The sequence below is a fragment of the Macaca thibetana genome, chromosome 6, assembly GCF_024542745.1.
Source record: "Macaca thibetana thibetana isolate TM-01 chromosome 6, ASM2454274v1, whole genome shotgun sequence".
NCBI classification, from domain to species: domain Eukaryota; kingdom Metazoa; phylum Chordata; class Mammalia; order Primates; family Cercopithecidae; genus Macaca; species Macaca thibetana.
In genome coordinates, this window is record NC_065583.1 from 99,300,404 (window position 1) to 99,321,273 (window position 20,870).

The 20,870-nt window shown below is 37.1% G+C and overlaps 1 protein-coding gene across 6 annotated transcripts in view; it reads right to left on the reverse strand.

Moving 5' to 3' along the window:
• Positions 1–1,852: 1,852 nt before the first annotated feature.
• The window catches only part of ATG10 (autophagy related 10), a 307,360-nt gene continuing 288,342 nt past the window's right edge, over positions 1,853–20,870 (reverse strand). For all 6 annotated transcript variants that reach the window (XM_050795733.1, XM_050795729.1, XM_050795732.1 and 3 more), the window contains 3 exons: positions 8,093–8,190; positions 7,315–7,430; positions 1,853–6,674 (listed from right to left, as the gene is read on the reverse strand). In XM_050795733.1, the coding sequence (XP_050651690.1) occupies positions 7,331–7,430; positions 8,093–8,190 (198 nt within the window). In that variant the 3' untranslated portion in view covers positions 1,853–6,674; positions 7,315–7,330. The remainder of the gene's footprint in view (positions 6,675–7,314; positions 7,431–8,092; positions 8,191–20,870) is intronic.

The following is a 20,870-nucleotide window of genomic DNA, read 5'->3' on the forward strand; positions in this document are numbered from 1 at the left end:
TTCTTTTGAGAGGAACCACTCCTGTAACAAAGGCATTATTCCATTCAAAAGGGCAGAGTCCTCATGGCCTAATCATCTTTTAAATGTCCCACCTCTTAATACTGTTAAAACAGTGATTAGCTTTCCAATGCATACATGCTTTCTGGGGGGATGCTTTCAAACACAGTTCATAGTTAACATCTACTATTTGTTTTCTGTTTTAACTCAATAATGTTTTTTGAGATGTGCCCATTTGGATACATGGAGATTGAATTCATTCCCCTTAACTGCTACATAGTACAACATTTTATTTAGTCATTTCCCTATGGATAAGCAGGAAAGGGCCTGGGGACTCTTTCTTTGAACCTACTGAAGGACAGTGCTGAGGAGACTACATCTCACTCTGCTGCTGGTTGGGAGAAAGAAATCTTCTCACGGGATAGGGTGGGTGGCACTTCTTGAAAGAAGAAAGCAAGTTCAGTCCCTGATACCTGCAGAACAGAGACCAATGAAGTCGGTCCAGGCCTGGACAGGGATTCCCACTATAGAATCTAAGCCATAACCAAGTCATGACAAGTGTCTTCTCATTCTCTTCACACCAAGTTCTGGTTCTCAAAATGTCTCTGATACTGATCTCTTTCTCTTTACTCTGTCACCTTCCTAACTTAGAAATTCATCACTTCACCACTACATTAGTTTCTTGGCCTCTATCCAGTTTCTCTTCCTTCTAATCCATTCAATTTACCACTTCCCAATGAGTCCTCCAACAACTCCACATAGTCAACTTTCTCTGTTAAAACCTTCAAAGGTGCCCTGTTGGGTCCTACTGATGGTTCCTTTTTTGGCCTTCCATGGCCCCTAACTTAAAAGCTTAGCCTTCTAGTCTCTTATCAAATTCTCTATCCTTCAAGTCTCACATCTTCTATGATTCTTCTCCAGGGCCTCATGATCACCCACATATTCAAACATTCAACAAAGATTTAGTGAGTGCTACCAAACACCAGGCACCATGCAAAAGCCTGAGGTTCTGGCATGTACCTGTAAATAACAATGCACCAAAGGTTGTAGCTATGCTGAAATATGATTTTCTTTTATCAGGGCATGCTTTGTTAAATTTCTGCCTCATGGTTACAACCAACAGCGACTTCTGGGTATTTGAAAAGCTTCAAAGTAATCCAAGAAAGCACTACATAGCTATAGGTTTTATTTATTATTATATCGAGTTGATTTGAATGTAGGAATACATGTGAGTTTTCAGTTTGTTTTTAATAATTTACAAAATGGGACCTGGTGGTCACTAAAATCACTTTCAGCTCCAATAGTCTAGAATGCAGGATGCTTGCAACAGAACCACTAGATGTCACTACTAACAACACAAAAGTTAAAGCAAGGTCTTGAGATCACAGGATTACTGTAAAGAACTATCAGATTTAGGAATACAAATGTGAAAATGCTTCTACAGAGAAGCCCTATAAAAATCCAGAGGAGTAGCTCGAACACCTTTGTGCACATGAAGTGCCACAGACACAATAATTGTTAAGTACTTCCTATACTCTTCTACTAATAGAATAGCCTTCGACAACTTACTGGTCAGCAGCATAAGGAAAATCAAGTCTTAGAATAGGAAGGAAGCTTATTAGTCCATCAGTTTTCAGATTTCTATTTTCTGGCACTAGAAATACAGTCTATATCACAACCCAGTGCACATGTGCACGTGTGTGTGTGGACACACACATAGACATTGATTTCATATATATATAAAATATATGTGTGTGTGTATATATGTATATAACATATAGTTGAAAACAAAGTTTCACAAAACACTAATGCCCTTACTATGTGTAGTGCACTTTGATATTTTATTTTTTATGTATTCCATTTCATTTAAAAAAAAAAAAAAAAAGCTGGCTGGGCATAGTGGCTTACACCTGTGTAATCCCAGTACTTTGGGAGGCCGAGATAGGAGGATCTCTTGAGTCTAGGAGTTCAAGTACAGTCTGGGCAACATAGTGAAACCTCATCTCTACAAAAAATAAACAAAATTAACCAGGCATGGTGGCATGTGCCTGCAGTCTTAGCTACTCAGGAGGCTGTGGTGAGAGGATCCCTTGAGCCCAGGAGGTCAGGCTGGAGTGAGTCAAGATCAAGCCATTGTACTCCAGCCTGGGCAACAGAGTAAGACCTTATCTCAAAAAAAAAAAAAAAAAAAAAAAAAAAAAAAAAAAAAAAAAAAAAAAAAAACCTTGTTACAAAACAATAAATTGATTTTACTCAATCAAATATACTTCCTTATGTTAATATGTCAGAAAACAGAGGCCCAGAGAGGTGCAGTGACTTGCCCCAGGTAACTCAGTAGCCAGGATTCAAGGCTTTTCAGGACACTGGCAGGTTTTGTTTTGGAAGACCCTAGGTAAAAACTGAAAAGTGTCTTTGGCACAATCTCAGCTCCTGCTGTGCTCCTCAACCTTCTAAATCCTGTGGCTAAGATTCTGTGGTAAAAACCAAACCAAACTAAACCAAACCTGACAAAGTGTATGGATGATTAGTTATATGCAGCAGCCATTTTAAAAATACAGGTTCTTTCTTAAATGCAAATGTGATCACTTTAACTTTTCTATTTGAATCCCAGCAGTGGCTGTGGTTTTCAGGCCAAATACAAATTCTCAGTGTGACAGTAAAGGCTCTTCCAGAGCTGGCCCCAGTCCTGCTAGCCAGCTTGATTCTTCACCACTTCCCCACAAGCACCTTCAAGATTCTTCCTTCACTCTTGACCTGGCTAAGTCATAAGGTTTTCAAGATTCCACTCACATTCCTCTTCTGCAAAGCCTTCTTTGGCATGTGCTTGCCCACAGCATGCAGCCTACTGTTCCTGAAGCATCCTCTTGTGTGTCCTCTTCACTGAACTGTGACATTGTTATGTCTCCCCATTTGCTATCTGTGGCACCTGGCCTAGGATTCAGTATGTAAGAGGAAATCTGCTGAAGTGAGTATTTTCATATTCTCACTCTCAAATTTCAATCCTAAAAAAACCTCACTGGAATATCTCTGGATTATGTAAGAGCTGGTTTTGACATTGCAGAGTTCTATTTTCTAATATTTTGGGAGTATGAATAAAAACCACTATACCTATCATAGGAGAAGTACATGCAAAAACCCAGTTCTGGCCTTTTTTCTCTTGATTTTAATAAGCGTTTATTGGGGGAAAGGTGAATTTTGTGTTTTTTTTTTAACCTCTAGCTTGTAAGCTAGGACCTGCTGAGCAACACAGACTCTGCTCCCTCCACTGCTCCCTCCACTGGTTCCTCAAAGAGTTTTCCCACCTCTCAAATTCCCAACCCAAGAGCCTTTCTACTTACGTGGCACACACAGACATTCTTCTGTGTATGCTGCAACAGAGTAAATCAAGAACAGTGGCCAACACCTGAAATGACTTAATTCATACTTATCAAGTTGGGGAGAAATCAGAGTGGAAGAGAGGCAGCTAAAAGCTCATAGTGACAAAGCACAGTGAGTAATGAAGGGAGCACTGATTCAGGGCTGTGGTGGTCAGAGGTGGCTTTGTGAGAGTAAATCACCAACACCAGGGTGGGAATTGGGTAGATCTGTGGGGAAGGAAGCACTTCCAGGTGGGTACCAGCATAAGCAACAATCGGCTAAGGGTGTGAAGCAGAAGACTCCCCAGATCAGAGCGCGCTTGGCACTGGGGAGGGCTCAGGCATGCAGTGAGGTGGGGAGGAGTAGGGATGCTGGTGTCCCTGAAGGAGCAGGTCATTATCCACTGTCACCCCTCACTCCATGTCTCACTGCCTTGGTTATAAAGCACATTCAGTTTTATGCAGCATTTTGATCTTCTCTATGCCCTTGTCAGGTAAGCAGCATAGATACTGTGGGCTTTATTTTTCAGAAATAGTTTAAGAAGGAGATAAGAAAATTGGCCCAAGTCACACAGCTAGCAGCTAACCAGCCTCACAGTTTAGATCTCTGGACTTCTATTTCACAGACCTAAAAATTCACGGTTGTCGCAAAAGACACATAGCTGAATTTCCCCATTTTACAAATAAAGAAACTGAGGACCACAGAGGTGAAGAAATTTTTCCAAGGTCACACAGAAGCAGAATTTAGGAGGTTAGCTGGAAGCGGCTTTACCCAGCCTGATTTCTGATAGAAGATGCTGTACATTATATGAGGAAGCAGGGAGAAAAATTCTTCATATTGCCAAGAAAGAACAGTTATTTCAACAAAACCAAGTATCTTCTAATGTTTAATAACTGTCAGGATAACATTCCGTTCGCATAACTGCATTTATAAAAATGCAAATTGTTATCAACCAAAAATTAGAAGTTTTTTAAGTGAAAACAATTCTAGAAAGAAATCAAGCTGCTCGAGGAGAGGGATCTATCTGGGGAGAAAGGCCTCCCCAATCTACAGGAGCTCCTCAGAACTTTTTTCTGCCACTGATGAATTTTTAGGTCCTTGTTGATCAGAGAAAAAGTTTTATTTTTAACTTTTTTAAAAAAACTAAACGTTGGCTCCAAACTGATAGACTCTCATCTCAGAATCTGTTAGCAAAGGATAACTAATATTTGCAGACAAGAACACCATTCAGATGACACATTATTATAATTTATTTTACACTAGAAATGACATGGCTTGAGAAATGACTTGCCGAGAAATCTGTGTTTACATTAGGGAGAGTGGGGGGAAAATCCCTCACAGAAGTTGAAAACATGTTAAGCGGTAAATACCAAAATGCCCAGCAAGCATTTAAGCTGGCTCTCATCCTAGCATGAATATGTGCAGCTCAGCATTTTAAAATTTACTTTTAGCTTTTCTAGCAGTTTGAATTAACCCTTTCTCTACTTCCACTTTCTCTGTGAGAGTTCAGCTCTTAATCTGCAGATGTGGACTGAGGGTGCTGTCAATGGTGCTCAGTGATCCACTGGTGAATGATGTCCTCACCTGGACTGGTTTCCTACAAGACGGCTGCCTTGTGAACATGTCTCCTAAGCTTCCTTCCTATCCAGATAAGGCCTAGACAAACATTAGGAAGCAAGTTCAGCTTGTATGGATTGGAAAAGGCCTGTCAGTAGAGCAAAACAATACAAATCAATGTCACAATAAAGGTATATCCAGACCAGAGGTTCTCCAGAGCAGAATCACCCCCAGAGAGACTGTGTCAGGTGGCCCCAGCATCTGTAGCTGTAAACGATCCTCAGGTGATTTTAAGCATATCTCTCATTGAAAGACACTAATCTAGACTCTCTAAAAACCCAACGACATTTTAATCTTAGTTTCAGCTCCTAGTAAATGAAAACAAAAAAACAAAACAAGCAACCAAAAAAAAAAAATATGGTTCCAGGTTAGGTTTATCTTAATACTTAACTGGCTATGAAACTTATTTACAGCCTGAGTGAATACCAATTATATACAAGAAAGGTGAACATTTAATGAATATTTGTATAATACTTTACAATATCTTATCATGCATTAATGATCTCATGTGGTTCTCACAGCAACCCTATGAGGTAGCTTGTTATTTTCAAATTAAAGATGAGGAAAATAAGTCTCAGGGACACGAAGACTCGCTTAAGAGCCCTCAAAGAGTACAGCAGAGCAGCTGTGGGGTTGAGAAGTAGAGGGGTAAAATGACCATTGTTTTATTACTGTAGGTCAAAAAGAAATCTTAATGTTTAAATATTTTCTATAGCTTTTTAGAAAACTTCTAATTACTATGCCACATTTCGCTGGTAAAACATATTGTCTCACAGTAAAATATTGTGTTTTTTTCTTTATTTTACATCTATCTGTCTACACAAACACCCACACATACATACATACACACACACACTCTCTCTCTTTCTCTCTCTCCCCTATCTTTGGAGTAAAACAGAAATAATCTATTGTTCCTGAGTTTGATTCTGGGAGAATCACTTAAGATAGGTCATGTTTATAACACCAGTTTCAGGGACAGGTAAATCCAGTAATTTAATTTTTGTATATCTTACATTAAAATGAATACACAAATACATTTCTCCCTCAATCTCCATATCAGACAAATGGAAGTGAAGTACTTGGCCTAGAAAAGAATAACCTGCAAGTGCCCTAATAATGTTGTTATTCCTAGTATTAGTAAGTTAAGATTCGTTTTTTGCTATTTATAGTGATGTGTCTTTTTTTTTTTTTTTTTTTTTTTTTTTTTTTCCTGAGACAGTGTCTGGCTCTGTCACCCAGGCTGGAGTGCAGTGGCACAATCTCAGCTCACTGCAACCTCTGCCTCCTGGGCTCAAGCCAACCTCCCACCTCAGCCTCCTGAGTAGCTGGGACTACAGGCACACACCACCACAAACAGGCAAATTTTTGTATTTTTTTGTACAGACATGGTTTCACCATGTTGCCCAGCCTGGTCTTGTACTCCCAGGCTCAAGTGATGCTCCCACCTCGGCCTCCCAAAGTGCTTGGATTGCAGGTGTGAGCCACCATGCCTGGCCATGATGTACGCCTTTGAAATGTTTCTTCTAAACATTCGGTCTATCAAATATCAGTTGCTGTAGACATTTGTGTCCAAGGGAAAAATAATCCATGTCAAATCTTGGTGAGATGAAATATTCCATGGTATTGGTCCTATTAAAGCCAGGGCTGGTCAGGTAAACTCTTGACATTCTTCATACCACAATTTCTAAGCTCGATAGAAGAATCTGAAGAACACAAAACAAAAGCCAAGAGAACAAAAGAAGATTAACTGAGCAGTAAAGACTTATTTAAGAATATCAGTACTAAAATAAAACTATCCATTCCTGTCATTGAGTGCATGCTACTTACAGCAAAGTAAAATATTTCCTGAATTGGTGGCCCCCAACCTTTTTGGCACCAGGGACCACTTTCAGGGAAAACCATTTTCCTACAGACCAAATGGGAGATGGTTTCAGGATGAAACTGGTTCACCTCAGATCATCAGGCATTGGTTAGACTCTCATAAGGAGCACGCAACCTAGATCCCTCGCATGCGCAGTTCACAATAAGGTTCACATTCCTATGAGGATCCAGTGCTGCAGCTGATCTGATAGGAGGCAGAGCTCAGGTGGTAATGCTTGCTTCCTCGCCCGCTCAGCTGCCTCTCACCTCCTGCTGTGAGGCCTGGTTCCGGTTCGTGGCCTGGGATTTGGGGATCCCTGTCCTAAATAACTTGGTAGGGGACTGATTGGAAAAATAAAAATTAAGTCAGGATTTGCCCACTAAAGATGAAAGCAAATTTTACATTTGGTGGGATGGGTCTAAATGCAATGGAGACACTGATCTTTGTAACAGCAAAACATTAAATCCAGGCTTTTCTTTTACCTTGTTAATCGACATTTCATTCAGCCTGAGAGGTTGCTTTGGCATAACTCAGAGGTAGATTCAGTCCAACAACTGGCCCTACAATGCTCAGCCATGATGTGATGTAGTTGACATTCCTAGGAAACAAGTGAAAAACAGGCCATGCTAACGTTTCCATTGTAGTTTTTGGATGAATGGTAGAATATCAGTTGGTCACCAACAATAACAGAAATGAGGTTTTCTTCAAAGATTTGTACCTACCACCTGGAATCTCAGCATTTCTGAATGCCAGCCCCATTGCTTGACAAGAATTTAAGGTCCAGAGAGCCTGTGAGGATCCTTTATTAGGGTAGTTGAAGAATGAGGTAAGATACCGGGGTTCCTGACTCCCCTTGATGATTCAAATTTTACCCTTGTGGTTTACAGCACTTACTAAGGTAGCAGAGTGCAGTGATTAAGAGCATGGTTCTGAGGCCAAAATGCTTAGATTCAAATCCTACCACGTAACTAGCTGTGTGACCTTGTTTGAGTGGCTTAATTCTTTTGTTCTTTAGCTTCCTCCTCTGTAAATTGGGTAAAATAATGGTACTTAGCACATAGGAATGTTGCAAAAATCCAATGTCTTACTGTATCTAAAACTCTTAGAACAGCATCTAGCATATAGTAAAAATCAATGTGTTAGCCATTATTATTATTATAAATAATATTTCTTTTTTAGCCTAGCTTTTAGAGTCACATAGAAAGATTTACACTTTTAAAATCAGAGTAGAAGCCAATGTATCTTGATGGTGTTTCTTACTTATTGATTTTCCGAGAATTCTTTAATACTGGAGCCATGAATTCATTCGTTTTGCAGGGATGAAGTACAAAAAAGGGTTGCCCAAGTATTGGATGTTCCTGTAAGAATCAGAATTGGTCCAGGATCAGTGTGAGTTACTTTGAAAAGGCTAAAATAATTTATCTGGTTTACTCCTTTAAAATAAAGATTTGTCTCAGATTCCAAGTCATTGAATTAATATACAGGTTTATTTTCTATTTTCAAATGTAATTTATAATCCAAACATCAGAAAAAGTTGGTGAGAAAGGGCTACTCATTGATAAAGCAGTATGGTCGAGTATAGCAGGGCGCCCATTTTTGTTTACACAATATAAACTGTAGTTGCATTTTATCAGTTCCCTCTCTGTTGGCCAGTGTTTCTTTTTGGCCTATCATTGTTCTTCAGTTTTTCTTCAAGGATGTTCACAAAGCTCAGTAGTTCGACAACCTAAACAATTCATTTTATTCACCTTTTTGTCAATGGTAAGAGAATCAAAATCATTTGCATATTTCTTTACACAAATTTTGTCAACATGTTGTTTCAAGCCTATATGTATCCAGTGCCAGTGGGCACATGTTCCATGAGTAGAACTAGGGATGGAAGGAGATGGCCTGCACTATTTAAATTGTTCTACTTCTGTCTGTCTCTCTCTCTGTCTTTCTGTCTCTTGAGTTTTTGTTTTTCTTTTTCCTCCTTTCTCTCCTTCTGTCTCTCCCAAGGCTACAGGGCTGTTTTTATAAGTTAAAAGCCTAAAATGTAACTCTGTTCCTTTTATTAGGTAATAACTGGATATAAGATATAGGTCAGACCGCACCCAAGTTAGGGATGTGGACATCATTTGGCAAGCAATGGGGAGCCCTAGGAGGTTTCTATGTAGTGCACAAGTTCTACCAACACAAACACTATTATTGATGATACATTTATTGATTATTTATATTGTGGATTAACCATTATATCAATACTGCAAACTCAAATACCTATGAAGACGAAGCAGGTGACCTAAGGGGATAATGCCAGCTAAATACACCAGCAGATGACGGGGCTCAGGAGGAACTGCAGAGTGCACCCATCCAAGGCCATGCTGGCTACTCTGCTCCAGCCAACTGTCCCACGTGGGAATGCAGGTTCAGCATGCCAGACCTTCCTATTTGTGAAACGAACCTAGAAAACCTGAAGTTTATGTTAAACCTCCTACATTAAAGTGTTGGCACAAGACATTTTTAAACATGAGTGGGACCAGTAAAACAGGCTTGTAGGCTGGATTTAGACTAGGGGATGCCTAGCTTCTTCTCTTGGTTTCCCCAACCTTCATTCCCATCCCTAACTGGGCCCTGGGCTCAAAGCCCTGATGGGTTGTGCCTATATCAAGTCCTCCTGTCCAACTTGAGTCTCGTTTCCCTTACCTGCCTTAAACTAATGTTAAGTAATTCAACATATATTAATCAATCATCTTTTTTATGTGTCTGCCAGAATATTTCTAGGTATAGTTATAGAGACCACTGTATCTCTTAGATAAACAATGTTCCTGATCCCATGGAACTTAGATTCCAGTGCAGAAGACAGCCAGTAAACATGCAGAATGAATAAATAAGATAATCCAGATAATTATAAGTCCTACGAAGGAAACACAACAGGGTAACATGATTCTGGAGGGATTTTGGTGACATTAGACTTGGAAAGGGAAGGCCTCATGGAAGAGGTAATACAATGGACTGAATGTGTGTGTCCCTCTAAAATTCATATGTTGAAATCCTAACCACCAAGGTGATGGTATTAGGAGGTGGAGCCCTTTGCAGATGATTAGGTCATGAGGGTGAACCCCTCATGAATGGGATTAGTGCCCTTATAAAAAAGACCCAGAGAGCTCTCTCACTCTTTTCCTATCATGTGGGGATACAGTGAGAAGATGGCATCTATGAAATAGAAAATGGGTCCTCACCAGACACTGGATCTTCCAGTGCCCTCATCCTGGATCTTGTAGCCTTCAGAACTGGGAGAAATAAGTGTTGGTTGTTGAGTCACCCAGTCTATGGTATTTTTGTTATGACAGCCTAAATGGACTAAAACAAGGTGATACTTAATCAGAGATCAGAATGACAAGGAAAAAACAACCACGCAGAGATTTAGGAACAGAATGTGGGGGCAGATGACCCTATGGCGAAATGAGCATAGGAAATATGCAGGAAAAATGCAAAAAAATTTAAAATTGTCCTGGACTAAAATAATGACTGTTTAGAAAGCTGGAATTTAAAAAGATAAATGTAGTATAAATTCTTTTGGGATGACTTACACAGTTGCCAATGGAAGGAATAAAGAGGTATAATCCAATCTTATTGATGTAAAGACATGTTAACTTTAATGAAATGAAACCTAGGCTTCTAAATTTCCACTGGACAGAAACACTCATAATAGGGAGAATCAGTTCAATCATGCAGCCTCCACTCTCTCCAAGACTCACTCTCCCTTTGGCATCTCTTATCTAAGAGGTGGATAGGCACTTACAGTTCAGGGGACATTTTCTTAGAGGAGTCTTAGGACCATGGCACACTGCAGCTCTGCTCATTTGATGCTTCTTTGTAAAGACTTGGACTTTACTTCTATAAGTCATCTTTTCCTCGTTCCACATAGCAAGTGGGTAAGCACATGCATGAGCTCTGTGGTTACGACTGTTTGAGGTCAAGTCCTGCTCTACCACTTGGTAGCTGTGAGCTATCGGGAAAGTCACTTAACCATTTTATGTCTCTGTTTCTTCATCTGGTAACTGGCTAATGATAGATAGTATCTGTCTCAGAGATTGACTGTGACCCTTCAATGAGATAATACCGCAGAAGTACATAGAACAGTACCTGACACATAGCAGTCACTTGGTTGGCTATTAGTATTTAACCCATTAATATCTAAACAGAAAAGGATAACAGCCAGACATTCAGAAAGTAGTCTTATGGTACCCTATAATAAAGCCCAATTTCAATCTAAAAATAGGATATTCCTGTAAATTACATAGCATATTAAAAGCATCACTGACCAGCATCTAAGTGTTTAGGAATATTTAACAACTGTTTATAAGTGAAAGGAAGAAAGGTCTGAATTAGTGAAAGGTCTAGGTCTATATGGCAACTAGAACTATCACTATATTTGTATTCAGGTTTAAAACCAAATTAATGAAAAATAATTTAAATGAATTTAAATTAAAATAAAAAGCTTAGGTACTTCAAAAACACTTCAGTAATCTACAACATTTTAATATTCATTTTTCCTCAAAGAACATAAAACAGTCATATTAGCATTTAAGGTTATATTCTAATAGAATAAAATGCATGGCAATGCTCATTTAAAACACTTTTTAAAATAATTGAGACTTTTATGCCTTTGAAGAGCTTTTAGAATAGCTTGAGCATTTCTTTAATGCAGGTTTGGCCATCTTTAAAAAATTCTTTATCCTTTACTATACTGAGACCTTATATTTATATAATTAAATAGAATATATTAAAATGAATGATGGTCTTTAAAAATCACAAGTTTAAATTTATTAATAAATTGGATTTTAAAATAAAAATTATATTGTTTTGGCAAAATGCTTTTGGTTTAAAAGAATCAAGCCTATACTATGCTGATCACCTTAATATAGGAGTTATGAGATATATTTATGTAATCTTTTAGAATAATTTTATAAATTAATAACAATAGAAGTGGACTGCCAGCTGTGATAGAATAAAGAGGTCAGCAAATCCTCTTCCCAGAAAATAAGTATAAAAATGAACAAAATTGTCAAAAACAAACCATTTTTGGGTCCTGGAAATCAACCAAGGGCAAATATAAAATCTGAGAAGTGTTTAGTTCATGATAATCTGCCAAACTTCAAGTTAGAAACAGGGAATCTGAAGCATTCTTGCCTGGAAGTACTTCCATACCCCCTCCTCCTTTCCCCAATGTCCCCAGCCACTCCATCAATAGAAGTTTTACCAGAGCAGTCTGGCCATAAGAGCCAATAACTGTGTAGCCAGAGGGGCTGGCCTGATTTCCAAAAGACAGCTAAAACTATTGCTCAGCGGCACTGTCAATAAAAAATAGCAAAATAGGTACTAAATGAAAAGAAAAGGTTGCAGTCCCAGTTGAGGCAAGCAGCAAACTACCAGTATTTTAATGGGGACATTCTGGAAGTAAGACAGCCACGGAAGGGGTAGATAAGTTCTCCAGGCATCACTGGCTGATGGGAAGGGAATGTTCAGTGGAGACACGAGAAGGCCTGATGGGATGTAGGAGCTAAGGCCAACATGAATACTACTTGAATTTTCAGTGTGTTCCCAATCCATGTACACATTCATTGGCAAAAGAAAAAGGCATTATAGGCTTGAGATATTTGAGCACAATTTCTGTCCAATCATTGGCCAACCTGCAAGCTTTACAGACATAGCTGGATAACCCTGAGGAAGGCAGTCTAAAAAATAAAAATAAGAATTAAAAAACCAATAGCAAAGACATCAGTGGCCATACTTACAGGGAAAAAAAAAATCTGCAGACAAAGCCTAGGAAAGTTATTAACCAAACAAAAACAACAGCAACAACAAGAAAAAGACAACCCTCAGGAAAAAATATTGGAATCCAGAATTGCTGCAATATATTATCTAAAATGTCTAGTTTTCAAAGGAATTTATGTGACATGCAAAGAAACCAAAAAGTGTGGTTCATACCAGGGGGAAAAATCATTATTAAAAACTGACACTGAGTAGACTCAGATGTTGGATTTACAAATAATTCAAAGCAGGTATTATAAATATGTTCAGTGAATTAAAGAAAACTAGAATTAAAACAGAAAAATTATAACAATGGCTCTGCAAATAGCTAATCTCCATAGAGGAATACAAACTATAGAAAGAACTAAATAGAAATTCTAGAGTTGAAAAGTACAATACCAGAAATAAAAAATTCACTAGATGGACTCAATAGTAAATATGAGACAGCAGTAGAAAGGATTAGTGGATTTGAAAGTATATTAATAGAAAGCATTCAACGTGAAGAAAAGAGAAGAAAAACTTGAAGAAAAATGAGCCTTAGACATCTGTGGTATAACATCAGCTGTACCAGAATACATATAATAGTACTCTGAAAAAGAGAAGGAGAGAAAAGGGCAGGCAAAATAGCTGAAGAAATACTGGCTAAAAATTTCTATACTTTGATGAAATACATTAATCTACAGATCCAAGAAGCTCAACAAACTCTAAGTAGAAATATAAAAAGACCCACATTAGACACATCATAGTCCAATAACTGATAGCTAAACACAAGGAGAAAATCTTAAAAACAGCAACTGAGTCCTTTAGGACTCATCACATAAAGAGGAATAACAATTCAAAAACAGGTGACTTCTTATCAGTCCGGATAGGAGGAGAATGACATATTCAGAGTAATGAGGGAAAACACCTGAATTGTCAACCAAGAATTCTACATTCTTCAGAAATGAAAGTAATATAAATATATTCCCGGGGAAACAGACTGAGAGAATTCCTTGCTAGTAGATTTGCCTTATAAGGTATACTAAAGAAAGTCCTTCTGGAAATAATACCAGAGTGTAACTCAAATGTACAGGGAAAAATGAAAAGTGTCATAAATGGTGAATATAAAAGACTAAGTACTTTCTCTTTTCTTAATTTTTTTAAAAAGACATAAGATTATATAAGCAAAAATCGTAACACTGTAGTGTTGAGTTTATAACATAAATGTAATATACATGACAATAATGGTACAAAGGAAGGGGAAAGAAACAAAAGCATATTGAACAACATTGCCATATTTTATTTTTTCAATAATATTTTTAAGTTTTTTATTTTTTTTGAGATAAAGTCTCACTATGTTGCCAGGCCAGTCTTGAACTCTGAACTCATCGATCCTTCCACCTCCCAAAGTGCTGGGATTATAGGCATGAGCCCCCATACCTGGCCCAAAGTTGCTATCTTTTAGCAGAATTAAGTCAGTATTGACTAAGCATGGTGGTTCACGCCTGTAATCCTAGTACTTTGGGAGGCTGAGGTGGGCAGATCACTTGAGGCCAGGAGTTCAAGACCAGCCTGGCCAACATGGCAAAAACCTGTCTCTACTAAAAATACAAAAATTAGCTGGGCGTGGTGGCAGGCGCCTGTAGTCCCAGATACTTGGGAGGCTGAGGCAGGAGAATCGTTTAAACCCAGAAGGCAGAGGTTGCAGTGAGCGGAGATTGTGCCACTGCATTCAGCCTGGGCAACAGAGTAAGACTATCTAAAAAAAAAAAAAAAAAAAAAAAAAAAAAAAAAAAAGTCAGTATTAAGTTGTGCCTCTGTTGTTAGAATATTAGTAAGCATGTTTTTGAAAGCATATGGAACCCAAAAGCTTTTTCTTGTTGTGAAGCAAATCCTTTAAGTACGTTGTTAATCATAAGCACTCTTCTAGCAATGTGTCAAAAGCATCCATAATTAATTTACATGGTTAAATTGTACATGCTTCAATACTCAATGCTTTCTAAAATGTATCAGTTTCTTTTAGTTGTGGCAAATTAGCCAAGTCATTAATTACATTTCAAACACAAATGGAAAATTAATTTTTAGAATATTCCAAATAAATCCTTGTTTCTAAATATATAGGACTACTGAATATAAACCCTTGAGTTATGAAGAATGCAATAATGATCATATGACATAGAAAAATAACAAGTTTCCTTTATGTGACTAGAATTCACATATTATATCATTCACTCATTTATCAAACATTAAATCTTGTCTGATAATTTTAAATTGATTTAAGCCTAAATCAAGCCAATGGGTCTGTAAGTGAAAAATGTGGTTAATCCTGTGGAGATCTTAATGCTGCAGAAATCACAGAATTCAAAAGTTAGCATAGTGACCTGAGCCGATACTATTTTTTCAGTCACAGTCAATCAGGTGATTCTGCAAGCCCAGCAATTTGTATTCAGAGAAAGTAGAGTAGAGAATTTACAAGTAATTTGATGTTATCAGTGCAGACAGTCAATGTAGATAATATTCTCCAAAAGCCATTATTTTCCAATGGAGATTTTGTAAGGTTTATGCTATCAAGAAAGATTATCTGTATTTTCTACTATTTTTCCTTCAAACAGCCGGAATCAAAGATGAAAGCAGTCATTAGTTGGTTTAGGAATTACGTGTTAGAGTTTTTTAAAAAAAATCTAAACTCTACTCCTTATTTGTTTAATGTACCCTTTTCAGAGATGGAAGAACATCAAAACCATTGGGATCCTTTTAGTGACATTTCTTAGATCGATTCAGGAGGTAAATTCATGTGGAAGTGCTACCATCTGCTGTCAGTAATAATGAACTGAGCAAATCTGCACTGAGAAAAATGTCCGTGTGGAAATACACACTGCCAATGAACTGTGTTAAGCTTACAACTTAATAAACACTTCTACTGGAACCAAGTTCTGCTAAATGGTTTTCCATGAAAACAGAAATGATGGGTCAGATTTCTATCTCTGTAACTCCAGAGAAGTTATATAGGCATATTTCCTCATGAAATTTACTTTAGCAATGGTTAAATGTCTCATAAAGTAAGTCTGACAAGAATACTGTGAATTGGTTTTAGAACTATTAGATGTGACTATCACAAGGAAATGATAATACTGCACCTTCATTCTTACACGTAATAAATATGATGAGTTACTTGGTTCATTTCTTAATTTTCTTGGCTCTTTGGGAGGGCACAAATATAATTTCACATATTAAGCTTTCATCTAGTTTCATATTTAGACTGATCAAATTTGCCTTCCACGCTAGGCACATTCCTTAGAAATGAAGACAGGTATCTCCCTCATGCTAACCTCTCAAGCAGGGGAAGGCAAATGACTACCCAGCATCTGCAGTATCAGGCACTGGATTAAGTGCTTTACATGGCCACCTACCACAATAACTCTTTGAGGGAGCCTTATTATTGCCACTTGAGAGAACGGGTTTAGAGAGATTATGCGTAAGGTCATCCACGTACTGAGGGGCAGAGCACCTACATACCTCCTAAGAGCACACACTTACACTGCACCTCCTCGTGCCCTCTGACCAGAATTGGTGTCTAGGATAGTTCCTGACTTCCAACCTCTAGTCTACTCCTTCGAAAATCTATGTATTGATTTTAAAATCATGTGTTTTCATAAAATTATAAGAGCAATACACACAGGGAGTTCAGAAAATACCAAGAATAAAGAATAAAAGCAAGCTAATCCCAAACAGCCCAACTCAGGTTTAATCACTGGTGAATTTCCTTTCAGACTTTTTTATACACACATTTATACTTTCGGTTGCTTGTTATTCACTGAACAGATATTGAATTGTTGGCCCTACTATGTGCCAGTCCCTACCATATGTGTCTTTTGTTGATCCTCTTTAGGTATCTTTGTCCTCTGTTTTACTAATTTCTGCATTTACCTTTATTATTTGCCTCCATATGTTTTTGTTTGGGTTTATTTTGTTTCTCTTAATTTTTTATATTTCCATAGGTACTTAAAAGGTTATACATAAAGAATATATAATCTTCAGTGTTGGCTACACTGTTCTACACGTTTCACTAGATTAAGCTAGTTATTTGTGTTGTCCATATGTATATCCTTGTTTGCTTGATTTATTAATTTCTAAGAGAAATTTAAATCTCCCCTATAACAGTTGATTTGCCCATTATTGTTTGTCAATTGCAGTTGGTCAATTTTTGCTTTATATATCTGGAAGCTGTGATATTTAAATGTATAGACATATATCTTCTTAGAGAATTAAAACTTTAATATGAAGTGATCATATTTATCTCTAATATGCTTTCTGCCAAAAAAGGATTCTTACATGATATTAATATAGCCACATCAGCTTTTTATTTACATTATTCATTTAAAAAATTGTTTGGCTTCTTGTCTTTCTGCATCCTTATGTTTAAGATTTTTCTATAAAAAGAACATAGATGGATTTTTAAATATCCACCTTTACAATCTGTCTCATTAGTGGGGTATTTAGTTCACTTACAGGCTTTGTGATTACTGATACAATTTGATTTCACTTTTTTTCCATCTTATTGTAGACTTTTTACTCATTCTATTTTTAATGTTTCTTCCTTTCCTTTTCTTTTTTTCCTCTTCTGTTTCCTTCTTTTGGATGGACTAAGTGTAGGATTACAAATTTTTTCTCACTGCTTTTTCTTTTTATTAGCTTGAAAAATTACATACTATTAATATATTCCTAAACATTTAGTGGTTATCCTTAAATTTTAAAATAGCTATTTCACTTAATAAAATCTACAATTATTCTGTATCTTTATCTTTTTTCCAAACAATTCAAGTACCTTAATACTCTGATCACCCCTTACTGATTTATGTACTACTGTTGTCTAGTATTTCTGCTGTATCTACTTTTTGTTAACCCCAAAAAGAAGATATTATTAGTACTTTATAGTTCAATGTTTGTTAAAATTAACCCACATTTTACTATTCCTTTTGCTTACCATTTTCCCCTAAATCTCAGCGTCCATTCTGGCATAATATTCTTTGTCATTGAAATATGTCCTTCAGAACACCCCTTGGTGAAGATCTGTAGTAAATTGTCTAATCCTGTGAATGCTTTATGTTGCCCTCATTTTTGAAAAATATGTTTTCGTAGGTATAAAATTCTGATTACAATGATTTTTTTTTAGCACTTGGATTATATTATCCCATTTTCTTCTGGCTTCCATTTATTCTGGGTAGAAGTTGACTATCAGTCTAATTGTCATTCTCTTTAAGATCTTCTCTTTCTCTCTACTATTTCACTGTTATGTGCATAGGTGTGGATTTCTTTTCATTTTTCATTGTGGGGATTCACTGAGCTTCCTAAACCTAAATATCAGTGCCTTTTAAACAATTCTGGAAAATTCTCAGCATCAGCTCTTTGAATATTGCCTCTCCTTCATTCTCTCTAGCCTCTGCTCCTGGAACTCTTATCAGACGTGTTCATCCTCCTCTATCCTTTGTCTTTCTTAACCTGTTATCATATTTACTATTTCTTTCTCATTTTTTGCTGCACTGTATGCAATTCTTCAGATTCTTCTCGTACATTAATGCTCTCTTTAACTGTACTTATGTGCTTCTTAGAATAGACGTTACGTACTTTTCTTTCTAAAAGTTCTGATTATTTCTTAAATTTGCTGATATTTTCCATTGTCGTCTTCCTATGTCATACTTTCAATATTTTTATCCATTAAAAAAATATGCTCAATATATGTATATTTTTGCACTGAATAATTTCAGTATCTGGATTTGTGGATCTGCTACTAGTTTGTTGTCTGCTGGCCCTCATTCATAATGGCTCCTTATGAATTCTGTATTTTTTTTATTGTGACCTTATAGTACGACTACAAATATGGTAATTCTTTGAGGCCTAACATTAAAAGTGCAGCCAATCAAAGAAGTTTATATATGCTTCTGCCTGGTACCCAGGAGGAATTCCAGTTCCATGACTTGAGGGTAAGCCTGTGTTTAGAAATTTTCTGGGGAGACATTTTTTCTCTTTTTATCTGTTTTGTACATAGTAAGGTAGAGAGAGTCAAATGGAGGGGAGAGAAAAACATTTTTAGTATATAAAGAATGATGGGGGAGAGGCTATTTTAGGTAAGTTGGTAAGGGAAGGTCTAATTGCAGAGGTAACAGTGGAGCAGACCCCTGACCAAGAGAGGAGCAAGCCATGCACTTCTTTGGGAAAAGAATATTTCCAGCTTGAGAACACCAACTGCAAAGACCCTAAAACCCTGGGGCAGAAGGGGGCTTGGAATGTTCAAAGAATGACAAGAGCAGCCTGGCTGGTCGGGTGAAATGAAGGGGAGTGGCAGTGGAAGTAAGGCCAGAGAGCGAGCCAAGATGCAGGATCATGTAGTGTCTCATGCATGGAAAGGACTTGGGGTTTTACTCTGAGTGTGATGGGCAGAGTGTGGAAGATTCTGAACAAAAAAGTGATACATTCTGATTTACATTTTAAAATGTTACCTTGATATTGTAGAAGGGCAAGAGGGAAAGCAGAAAGAGCAGTTAGGAGGTTACTGTAGCAGCTCAGACAAAATATAATGACTTGTACAAGGCAACAGTAGCGTGAGGAAGAACAATCAGATTTGGATTTACTTTGAAGGTAGAGCCAACAAGATTTGCTAAAGGATTTGATATGCTGTGTAAGAAAAAGCCAACGATGACACCAAGGTGAAATGCCTTTTCACATTTTCTTGACTATTTGTCTATTCAGGTTTTATGGAGTTTTCTTATTTATATTAGCTACTTAACATATTTTGGGATATTGATCTTTTTCATTCATTCAGCCATCACTGTGGGCTATACACCTGGTTAAATGTTAGTTACAGCACAATGAATAAACAGATAACCTCTGCTGTCATGAAAGTTGCTGAAATACCCCAATTTTTTTCCTTCCAGATTGTTATTTGTCTTTAAATTTTGTTCATGATGACTTGGCAATGTGGAATGTAATGTTAGATAATTAAATCCATAACTTTTCTCCTTTGTTATTTCTTTTTGTAAAAGTTTTATGGATATATAATAGTTGTACATATTTATGGGGTGCCGGGGATATTTTGATACAAGCATACAATGTGTAATGGTCAGTCTGAGTAACTGGTACAGCCATCATCTTAAACCTTTATCACTTCTTTGTGTTGGGAACATTCCAAATCTACTCTTCCAGTTATTTTGAACTATTCAATAATTATTTCTTAAGTCACCCTATTGTGCTAACAAACATGAGATCTTACTCTATTTTTATACCCATTAACCAACCCCTCTTTATCTGCCCTCCTCACTACCCTTCCTAGCCTCTAGTAACCACTACTATATTCACTTCCTCCATGAATCAATTTTTTTAGCTTCCTCGTATGAGTGAGAACGTGCAACAGTTGTCTTTCTTTGCTTGGCTTATTTCACTTAATATGATGTCCTCCAGTTCCATCTATGTTATTGCAAATGACAGATTTTATTTTTTTAATGGCTGACTAATATTCTATTGTGTATATATACGACATATTCTTTATCCATTCTCTTTATGGACACTTAGGTTGATTTCCTATCTTGACTATTGTGAATAGTGCTGCAGTAAACATGGGAGTGCAGATATCTCTTTCACATGCTGATTTCCTTTCTTTTGGATATATACCCAGCAGTTGAATTGCTGGATCATATGGCATTTCTATTTTTAGCTTTTTTAGGAGCCTCAATACTGTTCTCCATAGTGGCTGTGCTAACTTACCTTCCCACCAACAGTGTATGAGCATTCCCCTTTCTCTACATCCTTGCCAGCATTTGCTATTTTCTGTCTTTTTCATAATAGCCATTTTAACTGGAGTGAGATGATATTTCATTGTGGTTTTGGTTTGTATTTCCTTGATGATTAGTGATGTTGGGCAATTTTTCATATATCTTTTAGCCATTTGTATGTCTTCTTTTTAAACATGTCTATTCAGATCTTTTACCCATTTTTAAACTTGGATTATTTTGTTTTGTTTTGTTTTTTCCTTTGGTATTGGCTTGAGTTCCTTATATATTCTGATTATTAATCACTTGTCAATTGAAGAGTTTGCAAATATTTTCTCCCATTCTGTAGGATATCTCTTCACTTTGTTGATCTTTCCTTTGCTGTGCAGAAGCTTTTGACCCAATATTTATATACAGTTTACCATTAAACTACTTGGTGTTCCCCAAACACACTGCTGCTTCTTACCTACAGGCCTTTGCACATGCTGTTCTCTCTGCCTGGA